Source organism: Trachypithecus francoisi, unplaced genomic scaffold (genome assembly GCF_009764315.1).
Source record: "Trachypithecus francoisi isolate TF-2019V2 unplaced genomic scaffold, Tfra_2.0 Lachesis_group3, whole genome shotgun sequence".
Lineage (NCBI taxonomy): Eukaryota > Metazoa > Chordata > Mammalia > Primates > Cercopithecidae > Trachypithecus > Trachypithecus francoisi.
Window position 1 is genome coordinate 141075514 of NW_022681468.1, and position 27484 is coordinate 141102997.

The window sequence follows — 27484 nt, forward strand, 5'->3', positions numbered from 1 at the left end:
CAGGGCTGAGAAGTCACATGGGCAAAGTAGTATTTTAAAATAAAGTTGAAAACTGGAAAATTATATGATTTAGGTTTAAGAAATACAGAAATCCATGGTAAATCTATAAAGAAAAGTGAAGGAATGATATGCACAGAATTCAGAATAGATGGTAAGCTCTGGGGTAAGAAAATGGTATAGTAGTGGAGGGGAACACACAGCAACCTTCAAAAGATTGATGACGTTCTCTTTCCTAAATGGTTGGTGGTGATTTTAGTATTTTAGTGATATATTTTATTCTGTCTTCATAATAAAAACATACAGGCTGGGTGAGGTAGCTCATGCCTGTAATCCCAGCATTTTGGGAGGTCATGTCGGGTGGATCGCTTGAGCTTAGGAGTTTGAGACCAGCCTGGGCAACATGGCAAAACCCTGCGAAACCCTGTCTCTACAAAAAATAATCCCGGTGTGGTGGTGGTGCATGCCTGTAGTCCCAGCTACTTGGGAGGCTGAGGTCGAAGGATTGCTTGAGCCTGGGAGGCAGAGGTTGCAGTGAGCCAAAATTGTGCCACTGCCCTTCAGCCTGGGAAACAGACTGAGACCCTGCCTCAAGAAAAACAAAAAACATTAACCAACTTACCAGGAACATCTTACCTTTTAATGAACTTTTCAAAAAGTTGTCACCTATTTCTTCATTTATGAAGTTTGGTATCTATATTCTTACAATCTTAATGATGATTTAATGAGAATTTATCAATTTGCTCATCACAAAGAATTGTCACACTTTCCTTGCCTTTGTAGATTTCCCATCAGATATCGCTAACAAGTCTCTCTCAGAGACCACTGCCACAATGCTCTGGAAGTCCAAGGGCAGGAGAAGAAGAGCATCCCACCCCACTGCTGAATCTTCTAGTGAGCAGGGGGCTAGTGAAGCTGACATTGACAGTGACAGTGGTTACTGCAGTCCCAAACACAGCAACAACCAGCCTGCAGCAGGAGCTTTGAGAAATCCTGATTCTGGGACCATGAATGTATGTGGCATCGTCTTGATTTCTTTATTGGTCATTGATATCAGTATTATTATTTTGCATCCTCTGCTAAAGCTTAAGTATCTGTTTTTATTAACAATTACTATAGTAATAGGATAGTTACAAATGTATTTTGTATTTTATTAATAAAAATATTAATTTTTGAATAAGTATGATAATATTGTGATATGCATGCTTCACACTAAATTATAAAACATTTAGCAAAGTACATAATGTTGGTTCTCAAGTAGAGTATAATTGTCTTTTTGTTTCTTTTTTTAGCATGTGGAATCATCTATGTGTGCAGGTACTTATTTTCTGCATTGTGTTTTTGCTACACTTTCTACTTTGTCCATTATCAGAGTTTTCCTTTTAAGCATGAGGCTTGCTGATACTGCAAACAAAACTTAGAAATCTTGCAGAGATTCAAGGTAATTTGGAAGTACAGTTTTGCTGATCAGCTTGAGAAAATGCCAGCTGGAGATATTCTGTAAGAGGACACTTGTATTACTAAGAACTGTAGTACTACTTAAAAGTTTATAGGGCTAGGTGAGGTGGCTCATGCCTGTGATCACAGCACTTTGGGAGGCCGAGGCGGGTGGATCACCTGAGGTCAGGAGTTTGAGACCAGTCTGGCCAACATGATGAAACCCCATCTCTACTAAAAATACAAAAAAATTAGCTGGACGTGGTGGTGAGCGGCTGTAATCCCAGCTACTTGGGAGGCTAAGGCTGGAGAATTGCTTGAACCCAGGAGGCGGAGGTTGCAGTGAGCTAAGATCTTGCCACTGCACTCCAGCCTGGTAAAGAAGAGCGAAACTCCGTCTCAGAAAAAAAAAAAAGGTTTATAGAAAAATTTTCAGTATTGCATTTCTAGTGACTGAATTTCAGTATATAAAGTCAGGTCGATTTAGGTTTTCCTGTCTTTTATAAGTAAATTATAATTTAAAATTTTATTTGTTATAGGTGGTGTAAATTGGTCCAATGTAACTTGCCAGGCAACTCAGAAAAAACCTTGGATGGAAAAAAATCAGACATTTTCTAGAGGTGGAAGGCAAACTGAACAAAGAAATAATTCACAGGTAATTCGAATTGGGGTGGAGAAAATTAATTAGGTATGCGATGAGCCATTTTAGATTTGTTAGTTACAATGGTGTAGTGGATATGCACATTGAGTGATTTGAAAGTGAACTATCATGTGTAACTTTAAAATGGCTTAGCTAATAAACTTAAATAATGAAACAAAATGGCAAAGTATTGAGTGGGTATATATGGTACCATTTTTCTACATTTCTGTATATTTAAATATTTTATAGTGTTAAAAAAGGATGCCCTTTAATCCTGTTTCATTTGCCATGTCTTTTTCCCACATAAATATTCAAAAGTATTTTGTGCTTTAAATATTGATTCTTTGATCTTAGGGATTGTAGCCTTGTCCACGTGTCTTTACCTGACTGTAAATGCCGTTTTGTGCTAATGGCAGTGCCATAGTGATGGCTTGCCATGAGGTAGTCAGGGCAGTTTCCTGAGGCCCAGAGGAACAAGGTGTAACTGCAGTACAGTAGAGGGGACTGTGCACTGCCATGAACTACAAATAACTGTATCTTCCTGCTTTGGTTGGCTGTAAAATCAGGGAGTTGTTTAATGGTCATTATTTTTCCTTTTCATTTTTTTAGATGGCCTTCTTGGATTCCTTAACTCTATTAAGGAATTAAAACTATCATATGACTATATGGATATGTTCATCTGTGAATAAACTTAAATAGGAGCAAGTTACTAATGGGTTAAATATGCCAACTATTTGCCTGTTCCTTTGCCTTCCTGGAATGGAATACAGGTTGAGCATCCAAGAAAAAGTTTCAGATTTTAGAGTATTTGGATTTAGGATTGGGATCCCTAATCCAAATCTAAAATCTGAAACTTTTTTCTTTTTAGTTGACACATAATAACTGTACATAGTTATAAAGTATAATGGGATATATTGATATATGTATACAATGTGTAATGATCAAATCAGGGTGATTAACATATCCATCATCTCAAACATAGATCGTTTCTTTGTTTGGGGAACATTCAGAATCCTGTCCCCTATTTGAAAATATACAATAAATTATTGTTAACTGTAGTCACCCTACCAGTGCTATAGAACACTAGAATTTATTCCCTCTTTGTAGCTGTAATTTTGCATTCATTGACCAACCTCTCCCTATCCCTCTCCCTCAACCCTTCCTAGCCTCTGGTAAGCACTATTCTACGCTCTACTTCTGTAAGATCAACTTTTTTAGCTTCTACATGTGAGTGACGACGTGTGTTCTTTATCTTTCTGTGCATTGCTTATTTCACTAAACATATTGTCCTCTAGGCTCATCCATGTTGCTGTGAATGACAGGATTTTGTTCTTTTTTTGGCTGAACAGTATTCCATTCTGTATATATACCACATTTTCTTCATCCATTCATCTGCTGGTGGACACTTAAGTTGATTTCATATCTTGGCTAATGTGAATAATGCTGCAATAAACGAGAGGCAGATATCTCTTTAACATACTGATGGCCTTTTCTTTGGCTCTACTAGTGGGATTGCTGGATCATGTGGTAGTTCTTTTTTTAGTTTTTGAGGAAACTTTATACTATTTTCTGTAGTGGTCATACTAATTTACATTCCCAAGATCAGTGTGTATACGAGTTTCATTTTCTCTGCATCCTCACCAGCATACCAGCATTTTTTTCGAGAATAGAATAGCCATTCTGAGATGAGAAAATACCTCATTATGGTTTTGATACACATTTCCCTGATGATAGTGATGCTGAGCATTTTTTCATGTATGCCTTCCTTTGAGAAATGACTCTTCAGATCATTTGCCCACTTTTTAATTGAAAATATGAAACTTTTTTAGTGCCATGACACCACAACTAGAAAATTCTATGCATAAGTACTTAACACAACTTTGTGTAATGCACACAGTTATTTAAAATACTGTATGAAATTACCTTCAGGCTGTGTGGTATGAGATGTATATGAAACACAAGTGAATTTCGTGTTTAGTCTTGGATCCCATCCCCAAGATACCTCAGTATGTATATGCAGATATTCTAGAATCTGAAAAAATCTGAAATTCAAAACACTTCTGGTCCCAAGCATTTCAGATAAGGAATAATTCAACCTGTACTTCATATGTACCTTAACATTAATTAATTAGGCTGTCAAAAAAACAAAATTCACTCTTCCCTGTGGTTATTGCAAAAATAAATCATTTGTGGCAAGCTGGCGAGGCAGTCTAACTTTATTTGATTAAAAACAAAAGAGCTAAAAGAGGAATCATTTATACAGGTTAGATAAACAAATTCAACATAATATTTACATATGGGCTGAAATTTTCTGCTGAGACTGTAATTCCTAGTCCTACCCGTGTTTACAGTTTCAGTACTATTGGTTTTGGTATCAGTAGCTCACTAGAGAGGAAATAATACTGAGATGAAAAACATTTTATCTCTTTCTCAAAATTGATGAGGAATGTTAAAAGAACAGAAAAGAAAACTTTGCAAATATATATGGCACCAAAGAACTGGAGCCAGATGGTTGGCAATGTATTTGCTTTCTACTTCTGATGCTTTGTTATCCTTGTACTTGACTTAAGTGTATTTGTTTGATTTTTGAGATGCAGAATCTTTTTAAGTCAAAATGTTTTCCCTGTTTGCAATTTCTGATTGTTTTTAGACTCTAGACATCTTTTAGAAATCAAATAAATATTGACCTGTATGTTCTGCTACTTTTTGTAATATAATATTTCAGGGCATTTTTATCTGAGATTTAGTTTGTTCCATGGTAAAACAAAATAGAGTGGATTTTCAAAGCAGTTAACCAGTTGTCCTAACATTCTTTCCCTGGTTTTTGTTTCCATTTTAGTGATTTGCTGATTTCTTTTTTTCTTTTATTCTTTTTTTTTTTTTTTTTTTTTTTGCGACAGAGTCTCGCTCTTATTGCCCAGGCTGGAATGCAGTAGCACGATCTTAGCTCACTGCAACCTCTGCCTCCTGGGTTCAAGTGATTCTTCTGCCTCAGCCTCCTTAGTAGCTGGGATTACAGGTGCCCACCACCACGTCTGGGCAATTTTTGTATTTTTAGTGGAAACGGGGTTTCACCATGTTGCCCAGACTGGTCTCAAACTCCTGACCTCGTGATCCACCCACCTCGGCCTCCCAAAGTGTTGGGATTACAGGGGTGAGCCACCGCGACTGGCCTACTGATTTCTTATATGCTGTTTTGGGGCTATTTATTTTGTTCAGTTTATGAGATTTTTGCACTTGTACCATGCTGTTTAATTACAGGAGTTTTAAACATCCTTACCAGTGTTTTAAGATTGGGTAACATAGATCATTTCTTTAGTCTGGTATAAGTCTAATTTTAAATGATGGAAAGAATCCAAAAACTTGAAATCTTTTAAAACGGCTTTATTTTATAGAATAGGTTGAAAAGTAAAAGATATTTTAAAAAAAAGATTATATACAATGTAAAAGTCTCATTTCACCCCTGCTTCTCCTTGACTTCTCCTCTCCCCCATACCTCTCCCACTTTGAGTATATTCTTGTAGTCTTCCAGAGTTTTTTCACTTTATTATAAGTAAATAGATGTATATATCTTATTTTTGTTCTTTCTTTACATAAAAGAGCATATCTACTGTGTTCTCTGCTTTGCTCACTTTACAGTGTATCTTGGAGACATTTTCATAATTTCGGTATTACCACGTAAAGGGCTTCCACACTTTTTCCTTTTAGACAACTCGTAATATTGTGTGGATATACCCTTGTTGATTTCTCTGGTCTTATCAATGGATACTTGAGTTGTTTGCAAACTGTTGCTGTTGTAAACATGCTGCTGTGTCATTTAAAAATGTGTATGTATAGAATCAATTTCTAGATAAGGGACTGCTGAGTCAAAAGATAAATTCATCTGTTGTCTTGGTAAATATCACCAGATTGTATCAGTCTGCATCCTCAGCAACAATGTGGAAAGTGCCTAGTTTCATACGGCTTCAGATACAGTGTGTCTTCAGGATTTGGGGTGTATGGCAGTTAGATAAAAGTTATGTCTTAATGTAGTTGATCATTCTTCCATGTGTTTAAGGAGCATTTGTATTTACTTCTTTTCCTGTGAACTTACCTGGTCCTATACTTTGCTCATTTTTTGAATCTTGATCTATTTCTTTCTTTTTTGAGGTACATTTTAAAATCAGTTTGATCAAGTTTTTATCAAGTTCCTGAAGTTACTTGGAGTCTTTAATATGTAACGCAAGTTGCAAATATTTTGCTAGGTTTTCCTTTTTATTTTTTACTTTGCTCATTATTATCATGATTATTGCCATGCACAGTTTATTTTTAAAATAACATTAAGGCCGGCCGCTGTGGCTCCTGCCTGTAATCCCAGCACTTTGGGAGTCCGAGGTGGGTGGATCACCTGAGGTTGGGAGTTCGAGACCAGCCTGACCAACATGGAGAAACCTCGTCTCTACTAAAAATACAAAATTAGCTGGGCGTGGTGGCACATGCCTATAATCCCAGCTACCAGGGAGGCTGAGGCAGGAGAATTGCTTGAACCTGGGAGGCGGAGGTTGCGGTGAGCCGAGATCGTGCCATTGCACTCCAGCCTGGACAACAAGAGTGAAACTCTGTCTCAAAAAAAAAAAAAAAACCATTAAGAAGTTTATATTTATAAATTGACTCTATTGGTCCTTTTTTTTTGATGGCTTCTAAAGTGTTTTAAATCATAGTTGGAAAAGCTTTGCCCCTACCCCAAGGCTGTAAAGGAATTTGCTTGTTTCTTCCTCTAGTGTATTCATGGCCTTGTTTCTTTACATTTAAATCTTTATTACATTTGGAGTTTTTCTTGGTATATGATGTGAGACATTATCCTACTTTGTATTTTCAAAGTGACTTTAAAATCTTCCAGCACCATTTGTTGAAAAGTTTGTCTCTTCTTCACTGACTTTAATTACCTTTATCACTTAATAAGTTCCCAAATATATTGGAATCCATTTCTGGACTTTCTATTCTGTTCCATTGGTGTTTAAATTAATCTATAAACTTAGAGAGAATCAGCTACCTTTTATGATGTGTCATTTTTCTATGCAAAAACAGTATGTCTTCCTATTTTTGAATCTTTTTTTTTTTTTGAAACAAAGTCTTTGTTGCCTAGGCTGGAGTATAGTGGCACAATCTCAGCTCACTGCAATCTCCACTTCCTGGGTTCAAGTGATTCTCCTGCCTCAACCTCCCGAGTAGCTGAGATTACAGTTGCCTGCTACCATGCGTGGCTAATTTTTATATTTCAGTAGAGACCAGGTTTCACCATGTTGGCCAGACTGGCCTTGAACTTCTGACCTCAAGCGATCCACCCACGTTGGCCTCCCAAAGTGCTGGGATTACGGGCATGAGCCACCGCACCTGGCTTAAATCATTTTTTTGTGTTCTTTAGAAAAGTGGTGTAAGGCAGGCATGGTGACATGCACCCATAGTCCTATCTACTTGGGAGGCTGAGGTGGGAGGAACGCTTGAGCCCAGGAGTTTGAGGCTACAGTGAGCTATGATGGCGCCACTGCACTGCAGTCTGGGCAGCAGAGAGACCCCGTCTCAGTTAAGCAGTCAATCAGTCAGTCAATAAATGGAAGTGTTGTAAAGTTTTCCTTAAATAAGTTTGTACATAGTGGCAATTTCTAATATTTTTTCCTTTTTATTATTGCAGATGGGGTATGAAAACTTTAAAATTTTTAAATTAATTTTGCGCTACTCGTTTAGGAATCTTTATATATATTCAGAGCTGTAGCTTCTGCTTTGTTTTGTTCAGTATACCCACTTTCTATCAACAAAACTCTTTTTTAGAAGAGCTGACAAAAAGTGTTTAGATGTCATGAGGTTATTGATTCATTAATGAGTTTATTGGAATACTTGCACATTTGGCTCACATGAACTTTGTTGGGACCATTAGTTTGGGGGTTTTAATTTAATCGTGGTGCTTTATGTCTCGAAGTGTAAGAATCAGATTGCATTTGTTTTTAAAGGAAATAGTTTTACTATTTGTAACACCATTAATGCATATATACTAATTCTGGTTTACAACAGCAAGCGTGAGAATTCAGGTGGTTCCAGGTCTTTGTGTGCCTCTGTTTGATTTCATAATCCAAGGCCTGTGTACCAGCACCTTCTCTCCAGGTCTGCTTCCAATTTGCAATTGTTAGAATTTTGGAGTAGCTGTTACTGAAGATCATACTTTTCATATCTTTTAAGTGTCCTGGTTAAGAGAGGCATTTACTGTTAGTTGCATTTGGTACTTAAGAGAGGTAACTTGAAATGTCTTAAGAGTCTTAGAATGCTTAATGCTTTTTTTCTTGCCCATATGACAATTGAACATTTTGCAGATTTGTTAATGGGATTTCTTGGTCTGTTTTGGCTGCTATAAAATAATGCTGTAGACTCAGTGACTTATAAACAACAGAAGTTTATTTCTCTCAGTTCTGGAGGGTGGGAAGTCCAAGGCACTGGCAAATTTGATGTGTGGTAAGGGCCTGCTTCCTGGTTCCTAGGTGACTGTCTTCTAGCTTTGTCCTTATGTGGTGCAAGGGGTGAAGGAGGTCTCTGGGGTTCCTTATATGAGGTCACTAATCCCATTTATGATGGCTCTGCCCTCATAACCTAATCACCTCCCAAAGGCCGCACTTTCAAATACCATCTCATGGGCAGAGGGAGTGTTAGGATTTTAATACATCAATTTTGGGGCATAGAAACATTTTAGTTCATAACATACAATAATAATACTAATTTATGTGATTGAATGAAAAGCTTATTCTCTTAAATCTTGGAAACAAGGTTTTTATTAAATAATTTTCCTAATTGTTGTATCTATTTTATAAAAAAATAAACTGCAAGTATGAGAAGACTTATAGTAGTTAAATTAAAGAGTAGCTGGGCACGATGACTCATGCATGTAATCCCAGCACTTTGGGAGGCGAGGCAGGAGGATCCCTTGAGCCCAGGAATTCTAGACCAGCCTGGACAATATAGGCAGACCCTGCTTCTACAGAAAATAAAAAAATTAGCTGGGTGTGGTGGTGCATACCTGTGGTCCTAGGTATTTGGGAGGCTGAGGTGAAAGAATCACTTGTGCCCAGGAGGTTGAGGCTGCAGTGAGCCTTGTTGGCACTACTGCACTCCTGCCTGGGTGATAGAGTAAGATCCTAACTCAAAAAGTAATGTAAAAGGCCAGGCGTGTGACTCATGCCTTAATCTCAGTACTTTGAGAGGCCAAGGTGGGAAGATTGCTTGAAGTCAGCAGTTCAAGACCAGCCTGGGAACATAGCGAGACCCCTGTCTCTACAAAACTACAAATAAAACAATTAGCTAGGTATAGTGACATGTGTTTGTAGTCCCAGCTGCTTGGGAGGCTGAGGCAAGAGAATCACTTGAGCCTAGGTGTTCAGGCTATAGTGAGCTATGATCAAGCCATTGCACTCCAGCCTGGGCAACAGAGCAAGATCACGTCTCTAAAAAAAAATAATAATAAGTAATAGGCAGTTCCCCCCCAGTGGTAACATCTTGCAAAACTAAAGTGTAATATCACACCCAGATATTGGCCTTGATACAGTCAAGACACAGAACAGATTCATCATCACAAGGACCCTCCTGTTGGCTTTCATAGCCACACCAACTGCTGTTTATGCCGTAGAGTCCACCGATCTGTTCTCCCTTTCTAATTCTGCTGTTTCAATAATTTTGTATGCCTTTGTACAGTCTTTGGGATTGGCCTTTTTCACTTCCATGGTTCTCTGGTTGTTGAGTTTATCAATACTGTAGTTTATTCCCTTTTGTGGTTGATACAGACTTCTATACTATGATCTGGATACGCCACAGTTAGTTTAACTGTTCACCCACTGTAGAACATCTGGTTTGTTTCCTGTTTTCACTTTTGTGAATAAAGCTGCTAATAAATATTCATGTCGAGGGGAAAAAAGTAATGTGCATTAATCGTCTCATTTTTCTTTTTTTCTTATAAGTACCTTATTTGTCAGAAACTTGATCTTTAAAATAAGTGATGCACTTCGTGAAAATTTATTGAGTTGTACACTTGTGCGTACTTTTCTGCCAGTATGTTATGTACTTGAGTGAAACATTTATTTAAAAATAATTAGATTTTTTTTTCCCCTCTGGGGTTTACTTAGGTTGGATTCAGATGCCGAGGACACAGTACTTCCTCAGAAAGAAGACAGAATTTGCAAAAGAGACCAGATAATAAGCATTTAAGCTCTAGTCAATCCCATAGAAGCGATCCTAATTCTGAGTCTTTATATTTTGAGGTATTTTTTTCAAACTCTATTTGTAAGCTGTTATAGGAAATGTTCCCATTAAGAAATTAATTTGTTACATTGTCAACATTATGAATACTTTTTATGTCTTAACATGTGATTCTAGTATTAAATTATAAATTACTCAGAAGTATTAACTCATTTTTGTCTTGGTTATATATATTTAATCTAACAATTTTACTGATGTTTATTTTTATAAATTTTTGTCTTGTGTGTTCATCATTTTGAGGTAATGTGTAGAGGTAGAACTTGATTTCATGTGGACTTTATTTGGTATGGAGCTTTTTCACTGAATATTTGTTGTTACTCAATTCATTTGAAAGGCTTTTCAGATTTGAGTAGTTCAATGTAGTTAAGTTGTGCTGTCAGCCAGGAGAGTTTTAGAGGAGGAGGAAAGATGTTTTACTTTCTCTGGTAGACAGTTCATATCCTAATTGCATTGTTACTCATCTAACAGATTCTTATTGGTGGTCTATATATGTGCAGTAAGGTGCTCTGAATGATACATAAAGGTGGATAGACCTGCTATCTTTGGGAACGTTGCTGTGTAGTAGGAGAACGTAGGCATATACACACCTAATACTTAGTTGAGTGTGGTTAGAGTTGAGCGCAGAGACAGGTCACTTTGGGTTTGTGGCAGGGTAGGTAACATTTGAAATGAATTTAAAGAACAAGTAGAATTTGTATGTGTCAAGATGTTTTTCACCACATATCTCTGGAAACTCATTTGAGTAGCTCATTTTGGGTGGATTCTATTAAATGAGTTAATAGATGGAGATTACACTGGAAAACTTACTTGAGGTCAGAGGATAGAAATCAATAATATGCCGGATGTGATGGCTAATGCCTGTAATCCCAGCACTTTGGGAGGCCGAGGGTGGGGCGGATCACTTGAGGTCAGGAGTTTGAGACCTGGCCAACGTGGTGAAACCCCATCTCTACTAAAAATACAAAAAGTTAACTGGATATGGTGGCGGGTGCCTGTAATTCCAGCTACTTGGGAGGCTGAGGCAGGAGAATCACTTGAATCCAGGAGGCAGAGGTTGCAGTGAGCTGAGATTGTGCCATTGCTCTCCAGCCTGGGCAACAATAGCGAAACTCCATCTCAAAAAAAACAAAAAAACAAAAAAACAATAATATGTTAGATAAGTTTAGTAATTGAGCCAAAGGACTTGAGAGTATCTCAATTATTCTCTCAAGAATAGTTTCAATATATCCAGATCTGGCAATTGTAGTACATGTATTCAGCTGTACTCTTGGTTCCATACTTATATTTAAAGATACTAGATATAATTTTCAGGGTAAAGGAAGATATTAAGAACTTAATTTCAATGGAAATTTTTTTTTAACCTTATTGACAATCATGTGGAGTAATGCAGAACAAGGAATATATTAATAAAGTTTACATGAAGCTGTCTATTAAACACTTTGTCAAATTATCTGAACGTGATAAAATCCAGTTTGAATTTCTTTTCAATTACCCACCCATCTGAAGGTAGAACTATTAATAAAAATGAAATAGTAGGTGCAGAAATCCAAAAAATGGAGATGTGTGGATACACCCCCATCCTTGAATAATTAAATTGTTGATGTTTTAGCATGTGAGAAATGACATTTCCTCTTTAAGACCAACTTTGAATAATTCAGTAGTAGATTACAAGAAATAACTTCCTCATTTTTCAGTACTTCTAAGCATTAGAAAAAGTTTTTTTTAGGAGTTTGCCTTGAACTCTTTTTACTTAAAATGTGAAATATTTCAGGATGAAGATGGGTTTCAAGAACTAAATGAGAATGGAAATGCTAAGGATGAGAATATTCAACAAAAACTTTCTTCTAAAGTAGTAAGTGACCCTTTAAAAAGAAAAGCAAAATATAACATCTTTTGAACAATGGCTATGTTGAAGGGAAATATTAAAGATAAATGTAAAGGCACATGGAGCAGCAGAGTGTGCAGGAGATGGTGTTTAGTACCTATCTTTAATATTTCTTTCCAGCATAGCCTGCACAAAGATAATTCCCTATGAAATCCACAGCTCTGTTACTAAAGTACCATTAATTAAATGATACCATCATGCAACATACAGTCTGTACTGAAATTTTCCCAATTATTTCAAAATTTTACTTTGGAGATATTTTGTTTTATTTCATTCAAGGATCCAGGCAACCATCACCCTCTGCATTAAGCTGTTTTTTCCCTTTATTATCTCCCAGTCTGAAATGGTCCCACTGTCAAATCCTGTTCTTTATGACATTGAATTCTTTCTTTTTTTTTTTTTTAATGACATTGAATTCTTTGAAGAGTCTAGTCCAGTTGCACTGCAGAACATCCCACATTCTGGATCCTTTTTCCTTATGATTGACTTTTATGGGGTCACTAACAAATGTTTTTTTTCTGGTTATCATAGTTGGATGATTTACCTGAAAACTCACCAATCAATATAGTTCAGACTCCAATTCCCATTACCACCTCAGTTCCGAAACGCGCAAAAAGTCAGAAGAAGAAAGCTTTAGCAGCAGCCCTTGCCACAGCTCAAGAATATTCAGAAATAAGTATGGAGCAAAAAAAATTACAGGTACATATTCCTTTTTATGAACAAATGTGATAGTTTACTTGCTAGGTTTGATGGAACAGATAGAAGGAGTGATAAATATAGTCATCTTAAAATGCCACACTTTGATACTGTAACAAAAAACTTAATTTTTTATATTTATTTTGTAGGAAGCTTTATCAAAAGCAGCTGGAAAAAAGAATAAAACACCTGTGCAGCTAGATTTGGGGGACATGTTAGCTGCTCTGGAAAAACAACAGCAAGCAATGAAAGCACGGCAAATTACTAACACCAGACCTCTGTCATATACAGGTGATGTCATTAGTCTGAGCAATTTGCTGTTTGTCTCTGGTAATATATGTTAGATGTTGTTAATTGAAATTTTAAAAGTTTTATATATGTATGTATGTGTGTGTCTATATATATATATGTATGTGTGTTTGTGTGTGTGTATTTTAAGTAAGTCAGCTTAAACCACAAGCCTTGAAATTCTCCATGCTCCTTTTCTTTCCACACCTAGTCCTTTAACATATCCTGTCTGTCCTGCCTGCAAAACATACCCATACTCTAACTACTGACCACATTTCCTGCCACCACCGTAGCCGCCATTATTGTATAATACTATACTGAGTAGCCTCCTTACTACTACCTGTTTTTCCCTCCCCCCAACCTCTAGTCTGTGTTAAAAGAAGTGACCTTTTTAAAATGTAAGCTGGATTATATCACTTTACTGCTCAGAATCCTCTAATAGTGTTTCATTTCACTTGGCATGAAGCCAGGCTCCTAACTAAAGCCATATTTTAGCTGACCCTGTTACCTTTTTGCCTTCGTCACCATTTTCTCCTAACACACTGTGCTCTAGCCATGTGAGCAGTCCTCAGACACACCCAGCCTGATCCTAGCTCAGTATCTGTGGGCTTGCTATTCCGTTTACCTCGGACGCTCTTTCCCCAGGTATCAGCATAGTTTGCTTCCCTCAGGTTCTTTGGATCTCTGCATAAATGTCAGTTGGTATGCATTTTGACTCACCCAAATTTTTTTCTTTTTCAAAATTGAAATTAAAAAATCACAAGTAATCTGGCTTTCTTACATTATCCAGTTTAAAACTCACTTGCAAACAAGGGTTTTTATCAGATTGTGTGTGTGTGTATATATGAGAAAATGATCTGGCTTTCTACTGAAACAGTAATTTCTATTTTAACAAACCTTGTCAGATTTAGAGCTCAGCTTTTCCATGTTCCCTCATTTCTTTTCATTGTCTTTTTAGAGGGTGAGGAATAGAACAAAGGAACAGGAAAGGTACCAATGTACAGTACCAGCACCGATGCTGAGAGGCACAATTGAATTTTGTGTTTCTTCTGATCCTGTGTGAAGGGACTATTATTAGAAAGATAAATTACAGTGTATAATTTTAACCTGTGTGCAAAATGTTTAAACCTATCTAGTTACCAGTCCACTATCAACCTTTGCTTTGAGTAACTATTATTACAAATAGTACTGAATGTATATAAAGCTTTAGACTTGCATGTTGAGCTGGGGAGAGTGGCAGTAATCTCTCACTTAAGAGTAAAAGTAGGGAATAAAACTGAGTTAGCAGTGTTCTGGTGGGGTATGGCCTAGTAGCTAAAAGCTGGGGTTCTGGAATCCAGTTGCCTTTGTTTGAATCCTGTTCTTCCATGTGTTTCATTGGCAAGTTACTTAACCTTCCTGTGCTTCAGTTTCCTCACATTAATATGAGAGTACCTACTTCAGGATTGTCTTGAGAATTAGATGAGATGATATATGTAAAGTACTTAGAGTATCCGGGTTGTAATCACTCAATAAATGTTTAATATTATTATGGAGATGAGATTGTTAACCTGTGATACGTCAGATGGCTTATTACAACTTTATTTAGTAACTGTTAATGTATTTGTTTATATATGTACATATATACAGTATATATACCATATATATTATGTACATATATACAGTGTGTACCGTATATATGATATACATATGTGGTATATAATGTATATGTTATATATGCAGTATACTGTATATGTTATATATGGCGTATATGCTATATAATACACTATACATGTATGTTATAATATACATATATACAGTATATACTGCTAAATATATAAGTTTATATACATATACTGTTAATATACATATATAAACATATTTAGCAGTTACTAAATGTTAATATAATTATACAATTATTAGAAATTATATAACTATATATTGTTTTATATATATCTTTTTAATATATGTATACCCATATATACACATGTTCAAGAAAAGGATGAGACTGATCATGATGAAGAAGGATTATAGGGAAATGATGGATCTGGAAACAGGTCAATGACGACTTCAAACTCTCCATCTTGGATGACTGTGGTGGTGATAAGGGCTGCGATGTTACTACACAAGATAGGGATTATAGAATAATTTTGTTGGGAAGAGCAGATGCTGCCTGTTGTGTTTTAAATGCTAGCACGGGAGATTCTGGTGGTTCCTATGTAGCATATAGTTATGAATGTATAGTTTAGGTTACAAGTCAGTGAGTTTCAAATACAGATGATTGTTGAAGCTGTGGAAATCAGATTGTTGGGGGAAAGAAAAATTAGGAAAAAGATGTTCACAGACAAAGCCTTGTGGAATGCTCACATTTAGAGGATGAGATGAAGAAGAATAAGAAACATAGATTTGAGAAAGAATAAGAAAAATAAAGGAGCGTAATGTTACAGAAGGCAAGGATAGAATTTTGAGGAAAAGGATATAGTCCTTGTACCAAATGCTGAAGAAAACTAGAGTAGAGTGAAGAGTCAGAGAATTATACTTGGCAATTGTAAGATTATGTGTGACCTTGACAATAAGTTTCAAGAGAATGGGTTGGGCAGAGGTCAAATTGTAATGATTTGAAAAGTGATAATGAGAGAAAAACTGTTTAGAAGTTTAATAGGGAAGGAAAGGGGAATGATGGCACCTTAGCTTGAAGAGAAGTCAGTCAAGGGAAGGGTTTAGTTGGTTTGCCTTTTTAAAAAACCCTTTCTTAGTTTTAGATAGAAGATTTTAGCATCTTATTAGGGGATCAAGAAAAAAGTCAAGGGTCGGGGAGGAACTTGAAAGATGCAAGGGTATAGGAATAGAGTTAGATCCTAGAGAAACTGAGATGGGATATTAAGAATAGAGACAGTCAGTGAGCCTTGGACACGAGTAAGGATGTCTGCCACCTCCTTTCAGGTGGTTTGTAAGTTTATATTGGATAGCATCTTCTCAGGGATGGGGCAGGAAAGCTCTGCTAGAGTGAGAGGATTGAGGCTGGGGATTTAGGAATAGTAAAGGATTGGAAGAAGCCAGTGTAAACTGAGGGTATCAGCCAGACATAAAAGAATTACTGAGGCCAGGTGCAGTGGCTCACGCCTGTAATCCCAGCACTTTGGGAGGCCGGTGCGGGTGGATCACAAGGTCAAGAGATTGAGACCATCCCGGCCAACATGGTGAAACCCTGTGTCTACTAAAAATATGAAAATTAGCTGGGCGTGGTGGTATGTTCCTGTAGTCGCAGCTGCTCGAGAGGCTGAGGCAGGAGAATTGCTTGAACCCAGGAGGCAGAGGTGTCAGTGAGCCAAGATTGTGCCACTGCACTCCAGCCTGGGTGACAGAGTGAGACTCTGTTTCAAAAAATTAAAAAAATAAATAAAAATAATTACTGAATGGGACTGAGTACAGCTGAGTGGGTAAAATCATCATTCTTTACTGACCAACTGAAATAAGGAGAGAAGTGGTAGATAAGGTATCTTACATAAGAACAAATAATAGATTCAGTAGGAATAAAAACGAGTGCAGCATTGTGAAGTTTCAAAGGTAGAATGGTTCTGACTGAAGATCAGTTGCAAGGAATTGCCATGTTTGAGGGTTGTATGTAGAGAAGAACTAATTATTTATCCCTATAATGGACCTCTAAATTGGTTAATTGCATTGGCTTGGTCTCTAAAGGATAGGTAAAAGCTGTATCTGAGGGACACTGCCTAGCCATGTGTAGTGCTCCTACTGTTAATGATGTCGTTTTTTTCCATGGGAGGAGGATGTTCTTGTTTTTGTAGTTATCCTTGGAAATTTTGAAAGTATGTGGGATTGGCCCTAATGGTGAAACTAATGTTCCTCTTTGTTTTTAGTGGTTACTGCAGCTTCTTTTCACACTAAAGACTCTGCTAATAGAAAACCTTTAACCAAAAGTCAGCCCTGTTTGACATCCTTTAATTCTGTGGACATTGCTTCTTCTAAAGCAAAAAAAGGAAAAGAGAAGGAAATAGCAAAACTAAAACGACCCACGGCACTTAAAAAGGTAAACCAAAATCTGTTGGGATATTTATTTTATAAGATGAATAAGGATTTTAATCTGTTTTGTAAAAGTAGGTTGTGGTGTCTTAGCTAACAGATTGTTGTGAGAAGTATTCATACACATGAATCTTGACGATAATGTGTTAATTAGAAGCTCAGGATATCATCAGTATCATGACTGTCTTTCGGTGTAGAACAGGACCCTGGAAAATGAATTATTTGTATAAGGTTAAAAAAAGGTTAAATATTTAGTATCCCAAAACATTAGACTCTAGGAATCAGAAGCCCTGGATTTCAGTACTAACTTCAGTGCTATATATCATTTTAGGCAACCATTTTACTCTCATCTTTCTCATCTATAAATTGGGGATCGTGTTTTATTTAACTCACTATTGTTGAGAGGTTCAAAATGAGATAATTTGGTTCCAGATAATTGAAAACTGTAGAATGTCAATCAAGTGTAACTGTATGACCTGGGTTCTAAACTTTTTAATTTACTCTTTTTTTTTTTTTGAAACTAGTTTGTCACCCAGTATTTAAAGAATCAGATGGGTATGGTTTGATAGCTGTATATTCTATAATATAATTGCTTTTCTTTATTTTGTATGCAGTACTTCCTTCAACTTACAGTGTCTGAAATTACATTTGCCTTTTTGCCAGTTAGCCAAACTTCTCATGTTCATGTTTAAGTGAACTACTATACCTGTGTTATAATGTATATTGTCATCATTTGTACATAGTTGAAGAGTAATCAGTAATTAAAGACTGGTATAACTTTTAGGTTATTTTAAAAGAGAGAGAGGAAAAGAAGGGGCGCTTAACTGTGGACCATAATCTTTTGGGATCTGAGGAACCAACAGAAATGCACTTAGATTTTATTGATGATTTGCCACAGGAGATTGTTTCCCAGGAAGGTAAGGAGGTCCCCCTTTCTCCTCTTCTCATGGAATGGTCTGAAATATTTTAATAGATATGTAAGCTATCACTAGTTATGCTCCTGACTGGAAGATGTGCTCCATATTTTACATAAATCTCTTTATTTTTTACAGTGGTTTCTTTTAAAGATGGTTTTGTAGGGAGATGGTTAAAGAGAAGGGGACAGGTGTTACATAGTAGGCCTATGACATTTTTGAAGCTTAAATCCTGAATTTGTAGTGAACCCTCAAAATTAAGATCTCACGAGTGCATGAGATCTCTGGAATTGTCACAAGTATTTTCATTTTGTTTTCTTTTACATCCAGAACACTGTTGGCTATCTTTCTTTGTGGGGCTATTTTTCATCGAGTCATTTTTGTTGACTTTCTTGCTTTTGTGGAATTAATACATATGCCACAATGAGTGCAATTGCAAAGCAGAGTCTAGTTGGTCAGTAAGATTCAGTGTCGTACATTAAGTAGCAACACATGATTCCAATTGGTAACTTAGCAAAACTACAGATTTCTTCTAATATTTATACCACCACAGAAGAAAGATTTTTCTGCTAGTATATCTTTATTGCCCAAGTTTTTGCAACACATTTAAATCTGCTTTACATGTAGATTAAGCAACAATGTTTCATTGTTGTTAGAAAAATGAGTTGATTTCTAAGGATTGTTCACCAGGGAAGTTTGTTTAGGGTTCGCTTTTATTCTCAGTTTAATGATTCCCCTTGTTTTTAGGTGTAATCGTCCATCCATTCATTCAGCAAATGTTTACTGAATGCTTACCCCATGTATTTTAGTAACTAGAGTAGCAAGAGGACATTGGGGAATGTAATAAAGATATATAGTAGACAGGTCCTGCTGTTGAAGAGCTTACAGCCTAGTAGGAAGGTAAGAAGATACACGTGGGCTGGGCGCAGTGGCTGACGCCTATAATCCTAACACTTCGGGAAGCCAAGATGGGCAGATCTCTTGAGCTCAGGAGTTTGAGACCAGCCTGGGCAACAAGGCGAAACCCTGTCTCTACAAAAAAAAATAAAAGAATTAGCTGGGCATGTTGGCTTATGCTTACAGTCCAAGCTACATGGGGCACTGAAGTGGGAGGACTGGTTGAGCCCAGGAGGTCGAGACTGCAATGAGTGGAGATCATGCCACTGTACTCCAGCCTGGATGACAAAGTGAGACCCTGTATCAAAAAAAAAAAAGAAAGAAAGAAAAAAAAAAACACCATGTGTAACTTTGCTAATTAATGGACTAGATATACAAATACGAGCTAATTTCCTGAGTTTGACTGTTTAGGAAAGAAGCAATAACTAAACGAAGGAGATGGTAGAGTCAAGAAATGGCATTTAATAATGTAGCTTCTTGAACACAGAAGCAAAGACCAAATAAGAGAGAAACCGGGGTGGTGCCTGGAGAATCAGGAGTGGTGTGGAGAGGGTAAGGTAGAATTTGTCATTGCCAACAATAATGGGACGTTTTAGATTGTTTAAAAAAAAAAAAGATTTCTAAGAAACAGATGGAAAACTAGAAATGAAGAAGTGAGTAATGTGATCTGGAAAGAGGTATAGATTTGTGTGTGTGTGTGTGTGTGTGTGTGTGTGAGTGATAGAATCTCTGTTGTTGCCCAGGCTGGAGTGCAGTGGCGCGATCTCGGCTCACTGCAACCTCCACCTCCCGGGTTCAAGCTATTCTTCTGCCTTAGCCTCCCGAGTAGCTGGGACTATAGGCATGTGTCACCATGCCCAGCTAATTTATTTGTATTTTTAGTAGAGACGGGGTTTCACCATGTTGGCCAGACTGGTCTTGATCCCTGGACCTCAAGTAATCTTCTGCCTTGGCCTCCCAGAGTGCTGAGATTACAGTCATGAGCCACCAGGCCTGGCCTAAGAGGTGCAGATTTTTGCTCTGTAATGTAAATTCTCTAGGAATACATGTTTTAGATAATGTATATTCTTCCTCATCCCTGTGGAGACTTCTGGGCTATGCTTAACTTTTGAAAGAGAGAGGGAATTTTTTTTTAAAGAGATGGAAGTCTCAGTGTTTCTCAGTCTGACCTCAAACTTCCAGATTCAAGTGATTTTCTCACCTCACCCTACCGAGTAGCTGGGACCACAGGCATGCACCACCTCACCTGGCTAAGAGTATACTTCAACAGACAATAGGAGAATTTAATTTTTTTAGTGTATGGAACATGTTTATTTGTGATATGAAAAGTGCCCACTTTATTAGCTTATGGAAAATTTGGAAATGATCCAAAAGACAACGGCCATTCTAAATTACATTGATCAACGTAGAGCTTTTTAGCATTTGAAGTTTCTAAATTTTTTCCCTTCACTCCACGTCTCCACAGATACTGGACTGAGCATGCCCAGTGATACTTCACTCTCTCCAGCAAGTCAGAACTCTCCATACTGTATGACACCTGTGTCACAAGGCTCTCCAGCTAGTTCTGGAATAGGCAGTCCAATGGCATCTTCAACAATAACCAAAATCCACAGCAAAAGATTTAGAGAGTAAGTTTTATACTCATTATTGAGGTTGAATAGTTTAAGGATCTTGATTGTAGTTGTGAATTTAGTATTGTCATTGTTACTCAGTGAGTTGAGCAGACAAAACACCAGAGATCTTTAACTCCTTTCGAATTTTGTTTAACAGCTGAGTTTATTTATTTAAAGCATTGCCTTCTGTCTGCTGTTAGTATTCACGTGAGAGTGATTTTACAGTGAGTATATTCTCTTTATATCAGATAGTATTTCTATTCTACAAATCTAGACTCTTAACATCTTATATATTAAATGTTGTACTATCAGTTTTCCTCCTACAAATGCTTTTGCTTTTTTGTTTATATTATTGTCCCTTCAAAAGATCGCTCTAACCAATTAATAATAGGTTTCTAAGACCCTGTTATATGAAATGAACCTATTACATAAAACTATTTGTGCAAGTATTTCTAAGTTCTTAAATTGAGATAACTGGGGGATCACAGAAAATGATACCCCATCTGTGGATAGCTTTAATAGTTATTGCCTTGAGGGATTTTAAGATTTTAACATTTATGTTGATGAATTGATTTTACCTTTAGAAATGACATATGAAAGAATCCCAGGGTGAAAGTATAATCTGAGTCCAAATTACTTTGGTTTATTCTATTCCGTTTCCTTATACCATTGTTTTTGAGCAAATACTTCTTGCCTAGCTTTGGAAAGCTAATTAAATGTCAAATCACAGATGTGGAGCAAATGAAACACTTGGGGATAAAATGTTATGTATGAAATGAACAGCTTGAAGGAAAAAAGGAAAAAAAGAATGAAGAAAATTGCATTTTGGGATGTTCTAGTCTGATTGCATTCTTGAATTTGGCATACTTTGACAGTTAAATGTTCCTCAGTCTCTCCATTTATATATATTCTTCTGAAGTAGTGTCATACTTGTACTTATTTAACTATTTTTCACAGAAATACAAAAAATTCCACTGCGAATTTTTTTGCAGTAAAGAAGAAGAGGCACAGATTTTCCCACTATATAATATAATTTAAAAGTAGCAATTTGCTTGCCTTGGTTATTCATAGGTAAGAAACACCGATTCTCCCTATTAAGTACCTGCTTATGGTAGACATGAGGGACGATTACTAGAAAAGATGGAAACAGCATACAGGAGAAGTATATACTTAGATGACTTTTTTATCCCAGAAATTAGGTGCTGTAGTGGCCTCACACTTCTGACTTTCTGTTTCTCACATTATAGTCATATATAATCTCACAGAGAGCCCTATTCATTTGCTTTGTCTGATGTAGAGGCATGTGATTTTTACCTCATGACCTCTTTGGTTTTGGCTTCAGTTTAATTATTGAGTTCATCCTCCATAGCCATAACTTTTCGGAGCTCTAGGGACCCTTGAGGCCATTTTACCTAGCTCCTTATTTTTATGACTGAGAAAGCCAATGCCCGGAAATCTATCCAAGCCCAGAGGAGGAATTGTTGGTAATAGGACATTCAGTTAGAAATCGTGTATCTTTCCTACTAGGAGCATCTTTAGGAACTCTTACCAAAATCATTATATTTGTTTTTATCTAATAGCAGCTGTCATTTGGTTTATATCCTTAGGAATTTAATAATTAGTAATTCTGATAGTCCTTAGGTTAACTTATCCTTTACATAGAATCTATCTGAATCGAACTTGGCAAAGCCACTGTAGCCAGACTGCCTCTCTAGATTCCTCCTCTCTGGGCAGGGCATCTCTGAAAGAAAGGCAGCAGCCCCAGTCACGGGCTTACAGATAAAACTCCCATCTGCCTGGATCAGAGCATCTGGGGGAAGGGGCAGCTGTGGACGCAGCTTCAGCAGACTTAAGTGTTCCTGTCTGCTGGCTCTGAAAGGAGCAACGGATCTCCCAGCATAGCACTTGAGCTCTGCTAAGGGACAGACTGCCTCCTCAAGTGGGTCCCTGACCCCTGAGCCTCCGAACGGGAGACACCTCCCAGCAGGGGTTGACAGAAACCTCATACAGGAGAGCTTCGGCTTGGCATCAGGTGGGTAATAACAAACTCCTCCGAGCTAAAGGTGTATGTTCTACTTCAATGCAAGGAAGCTAAGAACCTTGAAAAAAGGTTAGAGGAATTGCTAACTAGAAGCTTCCAGAGGAAGGAACAGGCAGCAATCTTTGCTGTTCTGTAGCCTCTGCTGGTGAGACCCAGGCAAAAAGGGTCTGGAGTGGAACTCCAGCAAACTCCAGCAGACCTGCCGCAGAGGGGCCTGACTGTTAGAAGGAAAACTAACAAACAGAAAGGAATAGCATCAACATCAACAAAAAGGATGTCCACACAAAAACCCCACTGAAGGTCACCAACATCAAAGACCAACGGTAGATAAATCCACGAAGATGAGGAAAAACCAGCGCAAAAAGGCTGAAAATTCCAAAAACCAGAACGCCTCTTCTCCTCCAAAGGATCACAACTCCTCGCCAGCAAGGGAACAAAACTGGACGAAGAATGAGTATGACAAATTGACAGAAGTAGGCTTCAGAAGGTGGGTAATAACAAACTCCTCCGAGCTAAAGGTGTATGTTCTACTTCAATGCAAGGAAGCTAAGAACTTTGAAAAAAGGTTAGAGGAATTGCTAACTAGAATAACCAGTTTAGAGAACATAATAAATTGCCTGATGGAGCTGAAAAACAGCACGAGAACTTCGTGAAGCATACACAAGTATCAATAGCTGAATCAATCGAGCGGAAGAAAGGGTATCAGTGATTGAAGATGAAATTAATGAAATAAATTATAAAGACAAGATTAGAGAAAAAAGAATGAAAAGGAAGGAACAAAGCCTCCAAGAGATATGAAATATGTGAAAAGGCCAAACCTGCATTAGATTGGTGTACCTGAAAGTGACGAGGAGAATGGAACCAAGTTGGAAAACACTCTTCAGGATATTATCCAGAACTTTCCCAACCTAGCATGACAGGCCAACATTCAAATTCAGGAAATACAGAGAACACCACAAAGATACTCCTCGAGAAGAATAAACCCAAGACACAAAGCATCAGATTCACCAAGGTTGAAATGAAGAAAAAAATGTTAAGAGCAGCCAGAGAGAAAGGTCAGGTTACCCACAAAGGGAAGCCCAGCAGACTAACAGCAGATATCTCTGCAGAAACCCTACAAGCCCGAGTGGGACCAATATTCAACATTCTTAAAAGAAAAGAATTTTCAACCCAGAATTTCAAATTCAGCCAAACTAAGCTTCATAAACAAAGGAGAAATAAAATCCTATGCAGACAAGTAAATGCTGAGAGATTTTGTCACCACCAGGCCTCCCTTACAAGAGCTCCTGAAGGAAGCACTAAATATGGAAAGGAAAAACCAGTACCAGCCACTGTAAAAACATACCAAATTGTAAAGACCATCAGCACTATGAAGAAACTGCGTCAACTAAGGGGCAAAATAACCAGCTAGCATCATAATGACAGGATCAGATTCACACATAACAATATTAACTGTAAATGTAAATGGGCTAAATGCCCCAATTAAAAGACACAGACTGTCAAATTGGATAAAGAGTCAAGAGCCATTGGTGTCCTGTATTCAGGAGACCCATCTCACATGCAAAGACACACATAGGCTCAAAATAAAAGGATGGAGGAATATTTACCAAGCAAATGGAAAGCAAAAAAAAAAAAAAAATGCAGAGGTTGCAATCCTCCTCTCTGATAAAACAGACTTTAAACCAACAAGATCAAAAGAAACAAAGAAGGGCATTACATAATGGTAAAGGGATCAGTGCATCAAGATGAGCTAACTATCCCAAATATATATGTACCCAATACAAGAGCACCCATAAAGCAAGTCCTTGGAGACCTACAAAGAGACTTAGACTCCCACACAACAATAGTGGGAGACTTTTTTTTGAGATGGAGTCTTGCTCTGTCACCCAGGCTGGAGTGCAGTGGCGTGATCTCGGCTCATTGCAACCTCCGTCTCCCAAGTTCAAGTGATTCTCCTGCCTCAGCCTCCTGAATAGCTGGGACTACAGGCCCGTGCCACCATGCCTGGCTAATTTTTGTATTTTTAGTAGAGACAGGGTTTCGCCATGTTGGCCAGGCTGGTCTTAATGTTCTGACCTCAGGTGATCCACCCACCTTGGTCTCCCAAAGTGCTGGGATTACAGGAGTGAGCCACTGCACCCAGCCAGTAGTGGGAGACTTTAATACCCCACTGTCAATATTAGACAGATCAACAAGACAGAAAATTAATAAGGATATTTAAGACTTGAACTCAGCTCTGGACCAAGCGGACCTATTAGACATCTACGTAACTCTCCACCCCAAATCACAGAATATACATTCTTCTCAGCACTACATCGCACTTATTCTAAAATTGACCACATAATTGGAATGTAAAACCCTCCTCAGCAAATGCAAAAGAATGGAAATCATAAAAAACAGTCTCTCAAAACAAGTGCAGTCAAATTAGAACTCAGGATTAAGAAACTCACTCAAAACTGCACAACTACATGGAAACTGAACAACCTGTTCCCGAATGACTGCTGGGTAAATAACGAAATTAAGGCAGAGATAAATAAGTTCTTTGAAACCAATGACAACAAAGACACAATATACTAGAATCTCTGGGACACAGCTAAAGCAGTGTTTAGAGGGAAATTTATAGCACTAAATCCCCACAGGAGAAAGTGGGAAAGATCTAAAATCAACACCCTAACATCACAATTAAAAGAACTTGATTGTTTGCAAGAGCAAACAAATTGAAAACGTAGCAGAAGACAAGAAATAACTGAGATCAGAGCAGAACTGAAGGAGACAGAGACACAAAAAAACCCTTCAAACAATCAATGAATCTAGGAGCTGGTTTTTTGAAAAGATTAACAAAAGAGACCGCTAGCCAGACTAATAGAAGAGAGAGAAGAATCAAATAGACACAATCAAAAATGATAAAGGGGATATCACCACTGATCCCGTAGAAATACAAACTACCATCAGAGAGTACTATACACACCTCTATGCAAATAAACTAGAAAATCTAGAAGAAATGGATAAATTCCTGGACACATACACCCTCCGAAGACTAAACCAGGAAGAAGTCGAATCCCTGAATAGAGCAATAACAAGTTCTGAAGTTGAGGCAGTAATTAATAGCCTACCAACCTAAAACCCAGAACTGGATAGATTCACAGCTGAATTCTACCAGAGTTACAAAGAGGAGCTGGTACTATTCCTTCTGAAACTATTCCAAACAATAGAAAAAGAGGGACTCCTCCCTAACTCATTTTATGAGGTCTGCATCATCCTGATACCAAGACCTGGCAGAGACACAACAAAAAAAGAAAATTTCAGGCCAATATCCCTGATGAACATCGATGCGAAAATCCTCAATAAAATACTGGCAAAACAAATCCAGCAGCACATCAAAAAGCTTATCCACCACGATCAAGTCGGCTTCATCCCTTCCATGCAAGGCTGGTCCACCATATGCAAATCAATAAACATAATCCATCACATAAACAGATCCAATGATAAAACTTGCATGATTATCTCAATAGATGCAGAAAAGGCCCTTGATAAAATTCAACAGCCCTTCATGCTAAAAACTCTCAAAAAACTAGATATTGATGGAATGTATCTCAAAATAATAAGAGCTATTTGTGACAAACCCACAGCCAATATCATACTGAATGGGCTAAAGCTGGAAGCATTACCTTTGAAAACCAACACAAGACAAGGATGCCCTCTCTCTCATCACTCCTATTCAACATAGTGTTGGAAGTTCTGACCAGGGCAATCAGGCAAGAGAAAGAAATAAAGCGTATTCAGATAGGAAGAGAGGAAGTCAAATTGTCTCTGTTTGCAGATGACATGATTGTATATTTAGAAAACCCCATCGTCTTAGCCCCAAATCTCCTTAAGCTGATAAGCGACTTCAGCAAAGTCTCAGGGTACAAAATCAATGTGCAAAAATCACAATCATTCATACACACCAATAATAGACACATGGAGAGCCAAATCGTGACTGAACTCCCATTCACAATTGCTACAAAGAGAATAAAATACCTAGGAATACAAATTACAAGGGATGTGAAGGACCTCTTCAAGAAGAACTACAAACCACTGCTCAAGGAAATAAGAGAGGACACAAACAAATGGAAAAACCTTCCATACTCACGGATAGGAAGAATTAGTATTGTGAAAATGGCCATACTGCCTAAAGTAATTTATAGATTCAGTGCTACCCCCATCAAGCTACCATAGACTTTCTTCACAGAATTAGAAAAAACTACTTTAAACTTCATATGGAACCAAAAAAGAGCCCATATAGCCAAGACAATCCTAAGCAAAAAGAACAAAGCTGGAGACATCACGCCACCTGACTTCAAACTTTACTACAAGGCTGCAGTAACCAAAACAGCATGGTACTGGTACCAAAACAGATACATAGACAAATGGAACAGAACAGAGGCCTCAGAAATAACTCCACACATCTATCACCATCTGATCTTTGACAAACCTGACAAAAACAAGCAATGGGGAAAGGATTCCCTATTTAATAAATGGTGTTGGGAAAACTGGCTAGCCATATGCAGAAAACTGAAACGGGGCCCCTTTCTTACACCTTATACAAAAATTAAGTGGATTAATGGCTTAAACATAAAACCTAAAACCGTAAAAACTCTGGAAGGAAACCTAGGCAATAACATTCAGGACATAGGCATGGGCAAAGACGGCATGACTAAAACACCAAAAATAATGGCAACAAAAGCCAAAATTGACAAATGAGATCTAGTTAAACTGAAGAGCTTCTGCACAGCAAAAGAA

General features: G+C 37.5%; 1 protein-coding gene across 2 annotated transcripts in view; it reads left to right on the top strand.

The window, feature by feature from the left end:
* SECISBP2L (SECIS binding protein 2 like) overlaps positions 1 to 27484 on the top strand; it is a 58352-nt gene that overhangs the window by 17099 nt on the left and 13769 nt on the right. Inside the window, exons 5-14 of one of the 2 annotated variants that reach the window (XM_033190184.1) lie at positions 781 to 1010; positions 1290 to 1314; positions 1974 to 2089; positions 10216 to 10350; positions 12120 to 12200; positions 12765 to 12932; positions 13079 to 13220; positions 17075 to 17244; positions 18022 to 18154; positions 20514 to 20676. In XM_033190184.1, coding sequence (XP_033046075.1) covers positions 781 to 1010; positions 1290 to 1314; positions 1974 to 2089; positions 10216 to 10350; positions 12120 to 12200; positions 12765 to 12932; positions 13079 to 13220; positions 17075 to 17244; positions 18022 to 18154; positions 20514 to 20676 — 1363 coding nt within the window. The remainder of the gene's footprint in view (positions 1 to 780; positions 1011 to 1289; positions 1315 to 1973; positions 2090 to 10215; positions 10351 to 12119; positions 12201 to 12764; positions 12933 to 13078; positions 13221 to 17074; positions 17245 to 18021; positions 18155 to 20513; positions 20677 to 27484) is intronic. The other variant, XM_033190185.1, reaches the window with a different exon arrangement.